This window comes from Rhamphochromis longiceps, linkage group LG14, assembly GCF_057381845.1.
Source record: "Rhamphochromis longiceps isolate RC_006_pf linkage group LG14, R_longiceps_female_GT1.1, whole genome shotgun sequence".
NCBI classification, from domain to species: domain Eukaryota; kingdom Metazoa; phylum Chordata; class Actinopteri; order Cichliformes; family Cichlidae; genus Rhamphochromis; species Rhamphochromis longiceps.
This window is the reverse complement of record NC_140570.1, coordinates 28211396-28230711: the sequence shown is the minus strand read 5'-3', so window position 1 is coordinate 28230711 and position 19316 is coordinate 28211396. Positions and strand designations below refer to the sequence as shown.

At 41.1% G+C, this 19316-nt stretch overlaps 2 protein-coding genes and 2 non-coding genes across 5 annotated transcripts; 3 read left to right on the top strand and 1 right to left on the bottom strand.

The window, feature by feature from the left end:
- Window positions 1-810: 810 nt before the first annotated feature.
- Window positions 811-882, top strand: trnap-cgg (transfer RNA proline (anticodon CGG)). The gene has a single exon. It is a non-coding gene; the product is annotated as a tRNA-Pro (tRNA).
- A 267-nt stretch (window positions 883-1149) lies between these two features.
- On the bottom strand, window positions 1150-1221 carry trnap-agg (transfer RNA proline (anticodon AGG)). The gene has a single exon. It is a non-coding gene; the product is annotated as a tRNA-Pro (tRNA).
- Window positions 1222-1694: 473 nt separating this feature from the next.
- thap12b (THAP domain containing 12b) lies at window positions 1695-6977 on the top strand. Its single transcript, XM_085379959.1, has 5 exons — window positions 1695-2026; window positions 2906-3026; window positions 3164-3271; window positions 3381-3417; window positions 3536-6977. Exons 1-5 carry the CDS (start codon window positions 1938-1940, stop codon window positions 5440-5442), a joined length of 2262 nt encoding a protein of 753 aa, XP_085236085.1. The 5' UTR covers window positions 1695-1937; the 3' UTR covers window positions 5443-6977.
- A 137-nt stretch (window positions 6978-7114) lies between these two features.
- Window positions 7115-16583, top strand: map6b (microtubule-associated protein 6b). 2 transcript variants are annotated; one of them, XM_085379961.1, is made up of 4 exons: window positions 7115-8371; window positions 10528-10741; window positions 11320-11368; window positions 14834-14929. In XM_085379961.1, the coding sequence occupies exons 1-3, from the start codon at window positions 7638-7640 to the stop codon at window positions 11362-11364; spliced, it is 993 nt and encodes a 330-aa protein (XP_085236087.1). In that variant the 5' UTR covers window positions 7115-7637; the 3' UTR covers window positions 11365-11368; window positions 14834-14929. The 2 variants fall into 2 exon arrangements, with proteins under 2 accessions (XP_085236087.1, XP_085236086.1); XM_085379960.1 differs by lacking the exon at window positions 11320-11368 and having other exon boundaries at window positions 14834-16583.
- The last annotated feature ends 2733 nt before the right edge of the window (window positions 16584-19316 follow it).

Here is a 19316-nt window from a genome sequence, read left to right as displayed (position 1 = left end):
GTCATGAAATGCAGCCCCTTTTTAATAGTTGAAATAGAATTTATGTATATACTTATATTTTTTTAATAAAGGAAGTATAGAACTCACTACCTTGCTCCTGCTGGTATGTTGATTATGTTTGTCAATTTGGTGACCATTCAGTGGGCAGGAACTCCTGTTTTCTTAGTGGCAAAACCTTGCCTTTTGGCAAAGGTACTTGACTACATCAGGACAACACTATGAGGTAGGGTTTGAATCAAACAGGGAAAGCTAGATCTTCAAACCTTAATAATTTTCACAGGGTATATTGTAAGTGCATGTACATCACAAACCTTACTTTTTGGTTATATGAGAAGCACATGGTTGGAGGAAAAAAAAAAAGGTTCCATCGTTCATAAGCCTGTTCAGTTTGTGGGTTACACACAAACACCTATACTTGTTGACATATCTGAACACCCGACAGAAGTTGAAATCCTCTTATTTAATTTGGATTTATCCTTTTCATTTTTGAGTTCACATTTTTTCACTTTTTTTGTACATGCAACATGCACTATAGAATTGAACAGCATGGGGGAAAGGATAAGTCCATGTATCCACAGATTGTAAGATCTAGTCAAGACTTTGCTGTGTTTATGACAATGCCCTTTGTATTATATTAAGACAGTCTTATGTATGATATATAAAAAGAAGTTAATTGAATTGCTCTGTGTCTCTTTATTGTCCATTGACCCATCTATGTGAAATACTCAGATGTATAATAGTATGTAGTCCTAGAAAACGGAGTGAAAATGCTACATTTAGAAAAGGATACAGGAAATAGGTGACCGCGTTGGCTCGTTGGTCTAGGGGTATGATTCTCGCTTCGGGTGCGAGAGGTCCCGGGTTCAAATCCCGGACGAGCCCTCAATGTTTTACTCGGGAGTATGTATAGGATTTAAAAGAAACATAAAGAACCATTCATGATAAATGGTAAAACACATTATACTTGCCGTCTCACGTGCAGACACCTACTTTTCATGCTTGGAGATAACTTCGGATTTAAAAGTCTTTTTACACCGGTAAAGCGTTTGTCGACATTAATCGTGTCCTTTCGTGTGTTTATTTTTTTTTGGCTCTCATGTGTCATGCTTTTATGACTAATATTAATAAACCGAAAGTCAAAAAAAAGGCGGGCTCGTCCGGGATTTGAACCCGGGACCTCTCGCACCCTAAGCGAGAATCATACCCCTAGACCAACGAGCCACATACAGGACCACTCACCCGTGCGAGTTATTACTGCCTCAGCCACCTGCGAACGCCTATTTCTGGAGTATACGTAATGTTGCTAACCACAGAAAACACCCTTACTATCTAAATAGCTAACACTGACCTGAAGGATTCAGTATTGGGGAATGATGAAAACACAACGCGAAGAAATATGCACTTAGTAGTGCATATTTCTTCGCGTTGTATTATTTCTTGCCTTTGTTAGCTACCTATTTAAATCACATGCTGCCGGTTAGTTGAAACACTGCAGGTCGTCCTGCCCTAGCGGCTAACGGATACGTTAGCTAATGAGGTAGGTGCAGTGCCCCCTGAAAGCGCGGCTGTCGCTACATTTCAGGAAGAAGAAGAAGAAAAAAACAAAAACTGTTTTTTGCTTTTTAATTGGTTGACGGGTTATCTGTGGCGTCCAGTAGTTATCACGGGCAGCTTAGGTATGTCCAATCAGAGGTTCCGGGGGCGGGACATCCCTTTGTTAAAAGCGATATATCCCAAATTTAACCGTTGTAAATGTGTGTTGGTGTATTGTGTGTCCTTTAAGTGTTTTCTTTGCCAGACATTGTCTGAGATCATGTTAGTCATCTCTTATCTTTAGCCGTACCCACCGTCCACTCAGCTTTCTACAAGAAAACCACTGAAGTCCGCGGATGACAATAGGCAGCCAAGTTAGCTAAGCTAACCACCGAACCTGAAGCATGCCGAATTTTTGCGCGGCCCCGAACTGTACGCGGAAAAGCACGCAATCTGATTTGGCATTTTTTCGGTTTCCACGGGACCCGGAGAGGTAAGCCAGCAAATATGACAGTACGCTACGAGCTTTAGCATTCAGCAGAGTCCAGAAGACCATGTGTAGTATCCTAAAGTTGTACTGAAATGAGTGAGGAATTATAACACCACTAACCAATCCGTAAAGACCACAAACAAGGCGCGATAAATATTTTGTCGTTCATTTTCCAGTTATTAGGCCGTGTTTAATCACTAGCTTTTATCTGAACTACATCGTGTATATATATATATATATATATATATATATATATATATATATATATATATATATATATATATATATATATGAATGACTCTATGGCAGACTGAGTTTAGAGCTAACTTTCTGGTATGTAATCTAAGACGTGTAGACTAGGCCCTGACTGTTCGAATGTTTGTATAATGTGGTTTCTGCTAAGGTCTGCATCTCCTTTTCTAGCCCAACATTCAAAATGTAGCAAAAGCAAATCATTTCTTAACTCCCATTTTCAGTTTTATTGTGATTTTTTTTAACATAATGTGGCCACAATGTCAAACCAGAGACAAAAAGTAACTCTGCATTTTGGTGTGCTTGTCTTTATGTTGTTGTTATTCCATTTTAATAACGAGTCATTTGAATTAATAAGTTGTCTATAATGATAAGTTTGAGAAGTGCTACTTCAATTATTAAGTTGTGAATTTAGTAAAAGTGCTAGGGTAATGCATTTGGAGTACCCGATTTTTAGTGGAAATAGAAATACTTTATTGCACTTTTATTGATGTATTGCAAAAGAAAGTGGTAGGATATATTGCTGTTTCTGTAGTTTTTCTTTTTCTTCTCAGCCTTCATATGGACAGTGGCAGTCTCAATCCATTTCTGTATCTTAGCATGTCAAATAAATTTTCTTATTACTTCTAGATGCAGAATCTGGGTAGAGAACTGTCGCAGGGCTGATCTAGAGGCAAAAACATCAGACCAGTTGAATAAGCACTACAGACTATGTGCCAAGCACTTTGACCCAGCTATGGTGTGCAAAACGGTGAGTATTTCGTGAGCAGGCAGAGCCTTCTCTACATTTATTTCCTCAAAAATGTGCATCTTTTAAATGTTGCTTATTTTAATTATGTGAGTTTTGTTTGTTTAGTTTTTTTTTTTTTTTTCTTTTTTCCCCCCCAGAGCCCTTATCGGACTGTGCTGAAGGATACGGCAATTCCAACAATATTTGATCTAACAAGCCATTTAAAAAATCCTCACACCAGACATCGCAAGCGGATTAAAGAGCTTGTAAGGAAGATATTTGATAGCTTTTGGGTCTTTTTAAATAAGGTTAATAACATGACTGTTTTTAGTTTTGGTAAATAACTTTTATACTTTTTTTTTTTTTAAATTGCAGACTGAAGAAGATATACGGAAGATAAAAGAAAGGAGATGTAAGCTATTAAATTAGGACTTTGTTCTTTTGTTTGTTTGTTTGTTTGTTTGTTTTTTGTTCCAATTTTATAATCAGTTTTCTTGAGAAGATTGTTGTTATGTCATCTCTCTTCACAGTGGCATCTTCTATTGACCAGATTGCTTCCAAAAAAGATGCCGCAGAAGATGGCACAACCACCAATGAGGATGAACCTCAGCTGTCCACGGAGGAGAAGGCATTTCGGGAATACCTGAGATCTTTGTTTGAGGCCGTGGTCATGTTAGGAAAACAAAGCATACCGTTAATGCCTCTTAAAGCATCAGAAACAGAACTTAAACCCAACAACTTCCAGGCCCTCCTAGATTATCGCATGAACGCTGGAGATGAAGCTTTGAAGAAGCGCTTTGAGGCAACGGCCGTGAACTCTGAATACCTTTCTGTAACCCAGCAAAGTCAGCTCCTGGACATTTGTGAGAATACAGTGAGGGAGGAGATGCTAATGGAAGTGAGAGAGAGTCGCTTCTTCTCCCTAGTGACAGGCGACCTTGTGGAATTTGCCAATGAGAAGCACCTTCCTCTGTTTTTACGTTTTGTAAATCAGCAGAACGTCCTCCGAGAGGAGTTTTTGGACTTTGTGCCATTTGATGGTGATGAGCCTGCACTGGTAGAGAGACTGGAGGCCCAGCTGACTGATCGCTGGGGGCTCAGCATGGAAGACTGCCGTGGTCAGGCCCATAAAGCCACTGGGATTTCCACCACCAAGATGAAAGCAGTAGCAATATTACTGATGGAGAAGTATCCCTTGGCATTGCACATGCCTTGCTCCCATATGGCACTGAACATTCACCTGGCCAACAGCCTTCCATTCCCCAATGTCCAAGTGGTCATGGAAACCCTGAGGAGGATTGGTGCTTTCTTTCAGGCCCAGTCAACTCAGGATGAGCTCGAGAAAGCCATCTCCACTCACTACCAGAAGAATGAAGAGAAAGGAGCTGCACTAAAACAAGCTTGTATCCCAGGCTGGACAGAACAACACAACGTCTTTGATGTGCTGCTGGATATGTTGCCACCGTTGCTGCTGTGCATGGACAATATTCGAGACAATGAAGAAGGAAAGTTTGCTGCCTCTGTGGTGGCAGATGGATATTCAATAGCAGAAACTCTTGCAGACTTTGAGATCGTTGTCACCATTGTCATCCTGAAGAATGTCCTTACCTTCACTAGAGCCTTTGGGAGGAATCTCCAAGGGGAAACACTTGATGTGTTTTTTGCTGCCAACAGTCTAACAGCTGTCCTGCATTCACTTAATGAGGTCAATGATAACATTGATGTCTACCATGAATTTTGGTACGAGGAAGCTGTGAGCGTGGCTACCATGATCGAGATTCCCGTCAAAGTTCCAAGGCTGTTTCTACGGAAACAGCGTGCTGCCGATGTGGGTGAAATTCAAGCTGAGCCATATTTTAAGGAGTATGTTACAATGCCTGTAATCCACGGGATCATGCAGGAGGTGGAGGACATGTTCTCTGAGACTAACCTCAAAGCCCTGAAGTGTCTGTCGCTGGTTCCGGCTGTCATGGGCCAAATGAAGTTCAACACCACTGAGGAAAACTACGCAGATGTTTACCGGAATGACCTCCCCAATCCTGACACGTTACCTGCAGAGCTCCACTGCTGGAGAATCAAGTGGAAGCACAGAGGCAAAGAGGTGCGCTTGCCCACCACCATTCATGAAACCTTGCAGCTCCCAGACGTTAAATTCTTTCCCAATGTGAACTCCTTCCTTAAGGTACTTTCCACCTTGCCTGTGCTGAAGCTAGAGGACAGCAAAAGTGACACAGCAAGTGGAAGACTCCAGGCTTACCTCGACAGCATGCCTCCTCACCAATGGAACAAAAGTCTTGCGATGCTTAATGTTAACACTCATGTCAAACATGACCTGGATGTCATGGTGGACAAATACTGCAGACTGTATCCAGAGGATGACACTGAAGTTGATGCAGAGTCTGAGGAAGTAGCCGAGGAAGAGGCTGGGATGAAATGAATGCAGTGAGCTGAACAGAACAGTTTGGATTGATTGCATAATTTTCGGGGGTGTAAAAACATGTGGATACAAGTACTAGTAAATTTTAATGGAGACGTAAATTAGCGCTTGACATTCATGTCTGAAGTTAAGCTCTTATTGTATTTGGTCAGATGAATAAATGGTGTATTTAAATGCACCACACACTTAATCTTGAGTTGTAAACAGATTCACAAATTTGTCTGGAACAAAATGAATACTCATTATTCCTTGTGGACTTTTTGAAAATTGTAAATCAGAAAATAATCTGTAAACATTCAAATTCTGTGTCAACTTGAGTTATTAGACTACACTCTTCTGTAAATGTTTATATATTTTTCTATCTTAAAATGGATCTGTCAGGTTCATTTACGATTCCCCGTTTCTTTCACTGATCTCTGCTAGGCTAGCTCTATATAATTTCAAAACAATCAACTGCAGCCCTGTAGTTCATCCCTTTTCTGAAAGAAGATAAAAATCTATGAGCTTCCAGTTGAGAGGGAAAAAAGTTTATTTCCCAATCGGTTGCTGTGAAATTGAGACTTATTTACACAGGTCTAGATACCAGTCAGTGACATTTTTGCGATTGCTTTAGCTGCTAGCAGATTGCTGCAGTTTCCTGTAGTGTGCGTGGAGCATCCTAACTTGCCTGCAGTCGGTCACAAACTACCCGTCAAGCTGTAATGTTTGCATACAAGTCAATAACTTTCATGCAAAGTACAGCAAGGAGGGGTTTTTTTTGTTCAGCACCCTCTTTGCAGCTGCTTTCACCTGCTGACGGCCAGTAACCGCTTAATAAATACACACTAACTACTAGTAACCAGAGGTTGCCAGGGGGTTGCCTACTGATCTCTAGGCCTGTGTGACTGAAGTCTTAACAGTGATTAGTCGCTGGCTTCATTGTTTGAAAGTTTGGTCATATCAAAATGAGCATTCTTTTCTTTCTTTTTTTTAACATTTAGTTTAAGTCATATATGACAGGAAATGGGTCCACTTTTAAGGGCTTTCTATGTTTTGTGCAAAGCCGCTGCTGAGATTAACTAATGGCCTAATTTTTTGGGGGGTTTTTTGTTTTTGTATTGTGTGCTTTTAATTCAAACCACATGATGGAGGCAGATGCCCCTGTTGATTCACAGTGCAGGACGCAGGAAGAGCAGGAGAGGGAGCAATGCCATCAATATCAGCAGCATCCCTGAATTAATGCTCAGGAAATGTTTTCTACTGTAGAGTGAATTAGAATGTCAGTTATTTTGTACAGCTAAGTGCAAATCTGTGGAAAGCTCATCCCTGTACAGGCTAACGTGATTTAAATGGTCGTGCATCACTGTTCTGATTGTAATGCAGTTAAATGTTTGCTTCACTGTGCAGATTGATGCAGGGATAGGAGTCGGCATAAATGGGTTAGTTTGTTTGGAAAGATCGTTTCATTTTTATTTCCACGCATTTTATATAAAGTTTGTTTTGCTTGAATAAGACTCTGTAAAGAAGACCAATAAAGCCGGAGTCAGTGACCAAAATATTTTTTATTGTTTTCTTGAATATTTCGTCATCAGATTTTGCATCTCGTCCCCACTTTAATCATGGCCGCTGCATTCAGTGGGATTTGACTTGATGTTAATTTCGTGTTATTTGTTCTGATTTTCAGCCACGTTTTTTTTTTTTTTTTCGGCCATTTCCTAAAAGCGGAACAATAGGCTTCTACGAGGCTTGCATCCACTGTGGGTTTACGTTTGTGACATGGCAGCATTGGGGTTAACCGTGTCTCCTCCCTCTTTGCTGGCCAGACGCTGACGAGCTCAGGTGATAGTTCATCGTGCATACTCAGTGCAGACCCCCTGACTGTCGAAGGAGCACACAAATGTGGGTGGGGTCGCTTTGATGCGCAACCAGACAGCAATGTATACACTCCACAGCAAGCCCCCAAACTGTGAAACTTGAACAAGAGAAACATCCTGCAGGAGGAGGCAGAGAGGGAGGCGTGTGGGCGCTTCTCCCGTAAGTCTCGGGCAAAGATTAGATCTGCTCGTCGGAATTGCATAACGCGAGAGTAATCCTGACTGGACAAAAAACGAAGAGGGTTCGAGTCGTGAGTAGGACGTTTATTTACGTGTTTATCCCCGATTTATTTCCTTCCCCTTTAGCATCTTTCTCTGGTCAGCTTCCTAGAATCGAACATTATGGCATGGCCGTGCATTACGCGTGCTTGCTGCATCAATCGCTTTTGGTCCGAGCTGGATAAAGCAGACATCGCGGTGCCTTTGGTTTTCGCCAGATACTCCGACGTGGCCGACGTACCGCATGTGCCCCATCATCCGCAGCCGAAACTGAAGAAGGCCGGTGCCATTGCCATAGAAACCCAGCCCCATCCCGGCGAGCAGGAGGCTGGGAAGGCACCGCCCGCGACGGGTGCCGCAGCGGGCAAAGATGGCTCTACTGCGTCCGTCATGCGCCAAGACTTCAAGGCGTGGAGAGTGCGCCCCGAGGCCAGCTGCAAGCCCAGAAACGAGTACCAGCCATCGCCGGCCCCTTTCAACAACGAAACTCAGTATCAGAAGGATTACAAGCCCTGGCCTATACCGAAGAAGCACGACCACCCATGGATCCCCAAATCGAGCCCCACCGCCGGCGGTCCGGAAAGGAGCGCAGGAAGCGGTAAGCAGGAGCAAGTGGCCGCCGAGGTCGAGAGCGGCGTGGAGAAGAGCGAGATTGAGGAGAAGACGCAGGAGAAGGAGTCACAGGAGGTGGTCAAGAGAAGCGTGAAGAGGGAAAAGTCATCAGAGAGGAAAACAGGTGAGAAGACGGAGGGACAGGTGGCTGCAGATGTGAGCGCGGAGCAGAGGAAAGGCAGAGCGGCTGCAGACGCTCTGAACAGGCAGATAAAGGAGGTTATGTCGACTTCTAGCAGCTACAGGTAAGAGTGTAAGGCTGTGACAATGCGCTGTTCAAGGTAACACTTTTTATTCTACACTCTTTACATGTTTGATTTTCTGTAATTGTTACTGTGCACTCGGTAGCAGCAGAGGGTGTTAGCAGGAATAAGCACAGCATCCCTGAAAGCACTTCAGCTGTCACCCAAAAATCACTAGAGGATTTTTTGGTAGGCTATTGAAGGGTCTCTTTTTGCAATCTCCAGTGATATCAGATGTAAACTGACACTGCTACAGATAAAGGTTCAGTATTGATTTTTTTTCTGCTTCAGCCTTCCTGGGAGTACTACCAAATCAATGCCATGGGCCATGAATGAGTAAAGCCACTAAAAGGATCTGAATGTAATCATGTGTGTCTTAACAGGGTTTTTTCTGCTCAGGCTTCCTCCAATTTTGAGTAGACGAGGCATGCAAGTTGAGAAGACATGCTTCACAGAAATTTCATGGAGAAAAGCTCATTACAGATCAAAACTGAATTAGTCTACTTCACTGTGTTTTGCAGGCAGTGAAGTAGAAACAGTTTGGATCATGAGAATTTTAAAATGTGAAACCAATGAAGGAGTAAACCATGTATACAAGAGTAAAGAAGGGCTTCTGTCTCTAACCCAGAACACACACTCACTGGCCACTTTGTTAGGTACACCTGTTCAACTGCTCATCAACACAAATATCAAATCAGCCAATCAAATGGCTGCCAGAATGATAAATTTAATGAGCTTGAGTTTTTATAGCCTCCATTAAAATCGGACAATAAATGCTGGAAAAACAGTGTCCACTCCAAGCTTCGATTTCTGCTGCAACATTAAGATGGTAGGCTCAGAATTTGGCATTAGCAACAAGCATGGATCCATCCTGCCTTCTGGGCCCCTTACCAAGTGAGTACTGTTGCTGACCACGTCTGTCTCTCTATGACCACTGTGTACCCATCTTGTGATGGCTGCTTCCAGCAGGATAATGTCACAAATGTCACAAGACTCAGATTATCTCGAACTGTTGTTTTGTTTTTTTTCTTAATACGACAATGAGTTTACAGTACTCACATGGGCTCCACAGTCACCAGACCTCAATCTAATAGATTTAATAAAGCTCCCCTGGGATGTGGTGTAACGGGAGATTTGCATCATGGACGTGCAGCTGACAAATCTGCAGCAACTGGTTGATGCTATCACTAAAATCTCTGAGGAATAATTTCACCTTATTGAATTTATGCCACAGTGAATGAGGACAGTTCTGAAAGCAAAAGGAAGTCCAACTGGGTGCTACCAAGGTGTACCTAATAAAGTGACTGTATGCATAAATGACCTTGCTTTCTGAATGGCTGAGTTGTAAACTGGAAGTTTTCATTTGTGCAGTGAATAAAACACAGTTACACATTGCAATAACAGCTCCCATTTATTAAAAAAACAAACAAAAACTATTTTCAGGGTCATAATAATAATAATAATAATAATAATTAATAACCACAATAATAGTAATAATAATCTGAATTAGAATTCCTAATTAATTTCCTGCTGTGTAATAGAAAACATGTGTAAGCGGTGTCTCACAACGAGTCCACTTCTTGTCTACATGTACCTGAAAAGAAAGCACGTGTTGCCCCTTCCCGGTCTTGCAGAGCGTGGACAATAAATCTGAAGGTCAAATTTTGATTTGACTGCTAAAAATAAACTGACAGTCCTGCAGAACCTGCAGCTGAGCTGTAATCAACATGAATACAGTGTACATGTCTGATGGTTGGTACATGACATAAAAGTGAGGATAGCCTCTAGTGGTGATGTCAAATTATCCTAGGCCTCTATGCCAAGGATAATCTGTACCTTGCAAACCTTTCATAGAAAGCTTTTTATCATTATTATTATTACTATTATTATTATTATCATCATTATTTGTAAATCTTCCGTCTTTACAGTATAATCAGTGGCCGCTCTTCTCTCAATTCAATGCTTAATTTTGGCTAGCTGTTAATTTTAATGTTGTATGAGGAGCACCACAGCTGTGTACAGTTTTAACAATTGATTCATTGACCAGGTTTCAGTTTATTTGGGAGTCAGTTGATTTAATGACTCTGATTTTATCTTTTTTCTTAACTATTCAGTAATAAAAAATAAATAAATCAAAATCTCATTTACACTGTTCTTAGGACTGAGTTCAAGGCTTATAAGGATGTGAAGCCAGTGAAGCCCATCAAAGCTCCATCCCAGTATAAACCCCCTGGGGAGGAGACCAGTCTGGAAACCAGCTATAGTGCCACATTCAAGGGGGAGCAGGTGAAGGCTCACCCAACGGACAACAAGCTGCTGGAGCGCAGGAGGATACGCAGCCTGTATAGCGAACCCAGCAAGGAGCCTGCCAAGGTGAGATGACGTCCACGCACGAATCTGCAGAAACTATACCTCTCCATCTCCATTTTGACTTCTTGTAATTGCACACATATCAAACCTAAATTAACCCGGCTGTATGCTAGAGTTTGTATTTCGTGATTTGAGTTCTTACTCACTGAAACCCATAAGTGTTATCTCATTATACAAAATATTCAAGAAGTGCCTAATGGCATGTGGTCTAACTCCCCATAAACACAAACTAGAACAGTTTTATGTGTCAACATTCTTTTTTAATTACATGATGTGCATTTGTCATTGCTACTTGGTTCTGCTACACTACGCTCAGCTAATCAGCATACATACTGTGTATTTAGCAAGCTGTATATGTATATGCTAATGAATAGTAAAATGGTCACTGCATCGATTTCAGAAGCTAAAGTGACATTCCATCATTAGAGTATGGTAATATGACGTAATCCCTTTACCAACCTATTATTTGAAGATATTCCCCACATACGGTAAGATCTTTTTGCATGTAATGGGTTTGAATTGGTTAGTCATGTGTCTACAGTGGTGTGTTCATGTGGCCACTCCTTCTCTCATTCTTGTAGGACTTCTCAGAGACTGAGAGCAGCTCTGTTCTAAATCTGCTGTAGTCAGGTGTGTTCTCTGTTTCTTCTAGAAGGCATGGAGGCTGACCTCAAAGTTGAAAAGGCCAAAACATGCATACTGACACACACACACACACACACACACACACACACACACACACACACACACACACGCACACAGTATGCGTCTTGGCTAATGTGAGCTTCAGGCCATGTCCACACTAATGTGTTTTCCTGTGAAAACGCATCTTCTTCTCTCCGTTTTGGCCTTCCGTCCACGCTGAGACGGCGTTTTCGGTCAAGGAAAATGCAGCGTTTTGAAAACGCTCTCCAAAGCGGAAACATTTGAAAACGCCGTTTTTGCGTCACACTGTGGTCAGCGAACCTTTTCGAAAACGACAGCACATTTTAGTCATGTGATGCAGTCATGTGACCAATTAAACTAAAATCGCGGAGGGCATTATACAGCAGTTGTTTTGTTTGCGCTCAATTTTGACAGCCCTATTAAAGATTAATATCAGTTTGTACATGCTCCAGAGAGCTTTTCTTCAAATTCTTTTGTCAATCGCTTTTGCAACTTTGTACTTTTGTGTTACTCGCAGCAACAACTCCACCTCATTGTTAGTCCATTTAAAAAACTCGACATTTTGCCGCGACGTTTCAAAGAGCCGAAAAGTAAATAAGTGGCAGACAGAAATGAGGCAGGTCGAATCGTCTTGCGTTTCACGCATGCGCAGTACTGGAACGTAAGCGTTTTCAGACGTTTCCAAATGTGGACGCACAACAATGTGAAAACGACTGAAAACGATCGTGTGGATGCAGAGCGTTCTCAGACGAAAACACCGTTTTCATATTTATCCGGGCTAGTGTGGACGTAGCCTCAGTCACATTTATCACCCAGTGGCCAGATGCAGTCCTCCCAAAGTTATTTGTTCACTGTTTGCCCACTTCTCAGCCTGCACCAGCCACTACCTTTTGTGGAGATTTGTAGTTTTAACAGTTCATCATGGGGTTTTGGAAAAAAAAAAACAGAAAAAAAGGATGGGATTGGAGGAAACAATGAAGCAGAGATGCTATCAACATGTATCAGATAAAAATCAAAACATTTGTTGCACCAGTGGACCTAGAAAACATTCCTTGATGCTCTATTGTGTTAGTAACACTGGGCAAGATGGCACTTTTCTTTTTTCTTCATGCAATGGCTGACCATGAATTGGCATACAGATTATAAAGAGGAATACTAGGAATATGGCAGTGCATTTTTGATATCCTTTGTGCCTCTGTCTGATTAGTGTAGCAGCAGTGTGCAGGTCAGTGTGACACAGCCATGTGGATCTAATTGTATTCTTTGAGACCCACGTCATCAACATTAAGAAGCAAAAATATTTAAAGTGTTAAATCTAATCTGGACTTTGTTCTGAAAATGTCTGGTAAACCTGATGGAGTGCAGTGCCTTTCTTTATTTATTTTACACTGGTACCATGGTAACATAGTCTTCCTAATCCCACACTGACCGTCTCTGGCAACAAAATTTATTAACAAGGTTTGCCATGGCGACGCCTAACTTACTTTACACAACTCTGAGAAATAGAGCTGAACACGTTTTTTTTTTTTTGGTCAGAAATAACCTTTCACTGTCATCTTATACAATATTGTTTGTAAGGTTTATTTAATCAGCAAAAGTTGAGCATGATTTGCAACTTTGTCGCTGGATGCTGATGCTCATTTATAAAAGCTGGGAGCCCCTCCATCAGTCTGTTATCACTAAGGCAACTCCAGCTCAAGAGCAGAAATGAGCTAAGCGCCTGGCTTGAGGCCACATTTATCTATGCACCCACTTTTCCCCACTCAATCTTTTGATCTGAACAAATCTCACCAATGCAGGCCTGCTTGTCAAGCCTCCACCAGTATTAGTAGTTGAACCAAATTACTTCATTTTATAAAGCATAATACTAACATCATATACTAATATAAACTAAATACCATGTATGCTTTATATTCCTTAAAAGTTCATTAAATAAGGAACTGCACGAACCACTTTTTAGAGAAGGAAAGGCACAAACACGCTTTTTGTGCTATTTTTTGGACCTTTATCTTCATTGCACTAACCACATCATGCAAGTATCATCTATAGCATATGGTGTCATTTGCCTGAAATTATCTTGAGTAGCAAGATAAAAGAAGGTTTGTATTGCATGATAAAATAAGACTTGATTTATAATCTATCAGTTAGCCTACAGTAAGTAAAGATGTAAATGGTTAGCTTAAAATTTTGGGAAGTATGCTTATTTGTTTTCTTGCTTGGAGCCAGCAGTTAATTAGCTTTGCACAAAGGTTCTCAAAATGTGGTCCGCGGGTCAGTGGCATTCCATGGTAACACAGTATGCTGCCTGTGAGTTTGACATGGAAAGAATACATGAATGTACAACACATTTAATTTATATGCATGTCACCCTTTAAATTTCCAGTGCAGAGCAAAACCAAGAAAATGTATCACTTCGGTTTCATCTCTGCTGTTCTAGCAGTCATAGCGGTCTAAACCTTACTGTCACCTCATTAGCTGTTAGTTCCTCACACCCCACATGGTGGTGGTGGTGTTGGTTGGTTTCATTATGTCACCCCCACTGGTTAAACGTGGAAAACTAAACGAAATAAAATGTAGAATCCTAGAATATTCCCACAGAGTGTCAACGACATGCCTGATCATCAGCATCAGAATTCCCTTCTAAGCTGAGATCTGCAACTTGTTATTTCAACATGTTAAAATGGCAGTTTTGCATTGGGGTTAAAGTCTGCACCATCCTGCAGTTAGAAAGTCTTGCTATAAGGCGTTTGAACAAATGTGATTGGCTCAGTTGTTGGCTTTGCAAGTGATGGAGCAACACCTGTAATGGGCTGAGAGAGGTGGAGTAGCCACACTCCTGGGTGGAAAGATCAACCCTAACCCCATTGTCATTGAATGCACCATTCACAGTTAGAATCTGTGGTACATGATGCTGTAAAACATGTTACAGAGCGAGTCAATTTTACACATTCATTGACTCTTAAACTCCAGAAGCCTGCAGTAACTTTAAGTAAATGGAGCTGGATGCTTCTGGATATTTACATATGTGGTTAAAAGTGGGTCAAGCTCAGCAGGAAGGCAGAGAAATCTGTGATCAGTGGATAACCAGGCCAATTTTTTTTATTAGGAATCTACCGTAGTGGCATATTTATTAATTATTTTATTAAACTGACAGCAGTTTGTGCTGCTGAATTTTCAACATGATTTCACATTAAATATTTGTTTGTTGTGTTCGATTGTGTCTAAAGAGGAGAACAATAAGGCCGGGTGTTTATCCAGAATTTTTGCTAAGCTGAGCCAAGGTAATTGGCTATCGGCTTTAGATTCATATTTAAATGATGATGTTGTCATCCTCCAAGCAAGGAAACAAAATAAATTCCATTTCCCAAAGTATTGATCAGTTTCTCTGACATCCGTTTAATCTCTTCTCGCGTCTCTTCTCTCTTTCAGGTGGATAAACCAGTTTTCCGCACCAAACCAAAAAAGTCATCATCAACACCAACAACAACAACAGGGAGGATGCAGAAAAAAGCTAAAGAGAAGCAGATTTCTAGTTCCCAGTCAGCCAAGAAGAAACCTTCTTTGGGCGCCTCAGAACCCAAACCGGGCGGAGCCGTCACAAAGAAGAGCAAAGAGATCAGCAACAGACTGGCAGAGGCGGGCAAACAGTAAAACAAGCTGACGTGGTCACATGAAGCGAATCTCTTCCCTTTGGTTTATTTCCTTACCTGTTGTTTTTGCTGTCCGGTCATATATAGTTTGAATGGGCACCAATGTTGAGCTTTTAGAATAATGCAAATAATTTCACGGCAAACTATGCGTGTGTGAATGTATTCTGGCGCACAGAAATGCTTTCTATTATCGAGCACATAATTTTGCACATTGTTTCTATGAGTTCTGTTTCGACAGCAAACCTTAAAAAGGAGCCATCGGTACACATGTAGTGTGTGTATGAAAGGGACTTTTTACCTTTGTCTGAATGGATGATGAATTCAGTGTTAAAATGATTGTAAACAAAAAGAAAAAGGTCAAAGAGAGGCTTTTTTTGTTTTTCTGTATCACATGAAGGGATTTTTGTGAAAAGTGAATAATCTGTTTCACAGTGAATTACAGTGCCTCCGCTGTATGGTCCTGGTTTTCATTTCATTGTTCTGGATGATATCTGCTGAGATAGAAAGTGAACTGTAATATAATTACTACAGCTTGCATGCAAGACCCTGTTTTCGGTTCATTAGCTGACTGTCTGTCACAGTCACATCCTAGCTTGTAAATTGAGCTTTCAAAGATAAATGTATAGGGTTAAATCCTTCTCAAACATAATGCATGAGTAGAAATAGATTCTGATCACACCAAAAAGGTACATACGGTGAGTAAAATCATAGTCTAGTGGCTATTAAAGCTGTAAAATAAACACACCAGCAATATGGTTTCACCCACAAGCAATCTAAATGGAGATCCACTCCCTTGATTTAATAAGAAAACCATAATTTTCACGATGACTCAGTACTTTGTGGCATTGTACTCCACCCTCCCCTCTGAGCTGTGACGCTGTAGTTGTGCTAAATAATTTAAAAAAAAGAAAAGAAAAGACAAATAGGTCTAAAAAAAGAGAGAGAACTAGTTAGATTTGCTCAACATTTTTCACACTGAATGCACTGATGTGTTGAAGGACAAGGAATGGGCCAGGACTCTTTAAACTGCTGCTGTCTGAAAATCTAAAACTCGCATGAGTTCTTCGTGACATGACCTCAAAAAGTCATCACAGCCCAGCCTTCCCTCTCTGGTTGTAAACACAGACGTATACCGTGATACCCTCAGTGGCCGACACGGCCGCAGTGTGTGAGGGCCCAGTCTAGCACTAGCCACCGTGGGTCTGCTTCCAGTTTTAGCTTCTGTGTGTGTGAGTGCGTGAGTGATAACTGAGTGAAAGTTTTTTTGTGCGTGCGTGTGTGTGTTTGACCTCTTCAGCCTGCTGCCTGCTAAGCATCAAGTCTGACCCAACCACTACAAGTGCTGCTATGCACTCCGACACTCTGGTGCTATATCTCTCATCTTATATGCTGTCTGGTTTGGACTGCGCGTGGCGTCAGACCAGAGTGAAGTGATGATATGACATGCGTATGTCATACTGCTGTTGTGATATTGTACTTGTATTCTCAGCTTGCTTTGGATGAACTGATTAAAGTGATGCAGAATCCTGCATTGTGACTTGTTGAATTTATTTGGACTTTAGTGTTTATTAAAATGCAACAGCTTATCCTGTTAAGTAAATTTCATATACAGTCACTGTCCACTTTGTTAGGTACACCTGTTCAGCTGCTCATTATCACAAATATCCAGAGGTCAGAGAAAAGGAAGGAAGGCAACAGCTCAAAAAGACTTATTGCAATCAAGGTATGTAGAAGAGGATCTCTGAATATGCACAACATGTCAAACCTTGAAGCAGATGGGCTACAGCAGCAGAAGATAACATGACTCCTGTCATGAAACTGAAGCTACAGTTCAGAAATTAAACCATAAAACATTGGTAACACGTGTCCATGTCTGGTGAGTTAGGCTAAGAATTGGGTACAAACAACATGAAATCATGGATCCATCCTTCCTTGTATCAACAGTTCAGGCTGCTGGTGGTGTAATGGTAAGGGGGATATTTTCTTGGCACATTTTGTTTCCCATTGGTAACCAAATGAGCATTATTTAAGCACCAAAGCCAACCCAATTAATGTTGCTGACCAAGTCCATCCCTTTATGACCACAGTGTACCCATCTTCTGATGGTTGCTTCCTGCAGGATAATGCGGCATGTCACATACCTTAAATCATCTTAAACTGGTTTCTTGAACATGGGGTTCACTGTATTCAACTGGCTTCCACACTCACCAGATCTCAATCCAATAAAGCACCTTTGGGATCTGGTGGAACAGGAGATCAACATCACACATGTGCAGTCGACTAATCTGCAGCAACTCTGTGATGCTTTCGTATCAAATATCCTTTTTTCCAGCTCCTTATTGAATCTATGCCGAGAATAAGGACAACTCTGAAGGCAAAAGGGGTTAGCACTAGCTTTCTGTACCTTATAAAGTGGCCAGTGTAGACTGACATAAAAATGCAAGGAGGGGAAGTCCAGAAGAAATGAAATGATGATAAATCTGTGTGGTTACTCATGTTTTCTTTGAAATATCTTTCTACAACTTACATCTAACCTCCTAAAATATTATTTTGTACATCAAGAGATACTTGTATCTTGAAGAATTTCCAAAGAAAGCCAAGTCAACTGAAAACTTAGGGTATCTGTGCCAAGGCTCGAACTAAATAATTAAGCAAGAGTACTGAATTGCTATTTAACTTCAGTGTTGCTGGTTTGCATTTCTCCAGAAGAGAAATCTGAGACATTCTCCTTCAAGTCTGGATTTTGTGGTTTTCTGTTGACCTTACAGTTTGTGCTCTGCAGATGTTCCCTCCTCCAAACTCTGGTAAAATTGAGAGCCATTTAAAGGTTGCATAAATATATTTTATGCGAGCATCGTTCAGTTCAGTTTAAACAAGCTAGCCAAAGTGCTCTCATCTGAAAACAAAACACTCACTGTTAATAAAATCATGAAAGGGCAGATGTAAGACTGGAAAGAAACATTCATTTATCCCTTTATCATCCTTTTTGGTGTCTGGTGGTCATTTTCCTGTGAATCAGTCATCCTGACATAAATCTGCATCAATAATTCAGTCGTTATGGGCCCTCGTGTTTGCAGAGCAGCATGAAATATTGAATAAGAGATCAGCAATGGCGCTGGAGCTGCCTAGGCTCTGCCCACCCCCCCTGCCCTAAAACACATTTGTGGCTGGTCATGGTCCCTCCCTATATTGTACTGTTGGTGCAAGTAAGAGTTCTTATTATATTATATATTCTTATTATATTGTATTGTATATTTTTGAAGTTCATTATGGTGGAAACAATAAACTTCAGTGACCGTCACAAACAAAACAGGAGCTGTGACAGTAAAAAGGGTTTAGGCTTGAATGCATGTGTGGGGGAAATGGCATGTACAATATTTGTATTAAATATTCACAGCACAGAAGAGACTGCCGATGATTTCCCACTTTATTCGTTTTATAGCAGCTCATTTTTGAGAACACAGAGGAATGAATCACCTTGAATGCGCACCACAGTATAAGGCTGCTGTTATGAATACCTGCATTTTGTGCAACACTGAGCAACTTTATTAGTGTAGCACTGACTTCACTTTAGGAGACACGCACTCTTGTGAAAATATTGTATTTCTTTGACAGACAAAGGACTGACGGTCAGCAAATCATGACCTCTAGTGGAGGGGATCTATGGCACAATCTGACAGTGAACCTTGTGAGCCTTGATTGAAAGGTGGCTGCAGGCTGATCTCAGGTTTCCTTCTGCTTACAGTGGCTTCCTGTTTCTGTTGGCATTAAGGGCTTTCTCAGGCTGGTAGGGATAACCAGTTCCTTCAGGTGTAAATCATCTCTTTTCTGTCTATTAACAACATGTGAAACCTTCCCAGTGTAAGAATGCAGTATAGTACAGCACAACAGAAGGGGAATAATTAAGCCTGGGTCATAATTATCAACCACACTAGAAAAAATGCAGAGATTTTGGTCAAAGATCAAAATCATTCCAGATAAATAAAGTGAATAAAATAAAGAATAAAGTTGCATGCATGGATGATTTTCAGACTGACAGGAAACATTTCTGAATTTATACAAGAGAGGACTATTTAACAGTGAAAATTACTGCTATCATTTAATCCGTCCACTGCACGTGAAATAGCTTGATCACGGCAGTCCTTATTGTACAGGTCTGTTTCTTTGTTCACACTCTGTGTCTGGAGGAAATGCTGACAGGGTGGAGGAGAAGTTGTTGTCACTTCCTGGGAGGAGTTTGGTCTGGCGTTTACAGATAAAAA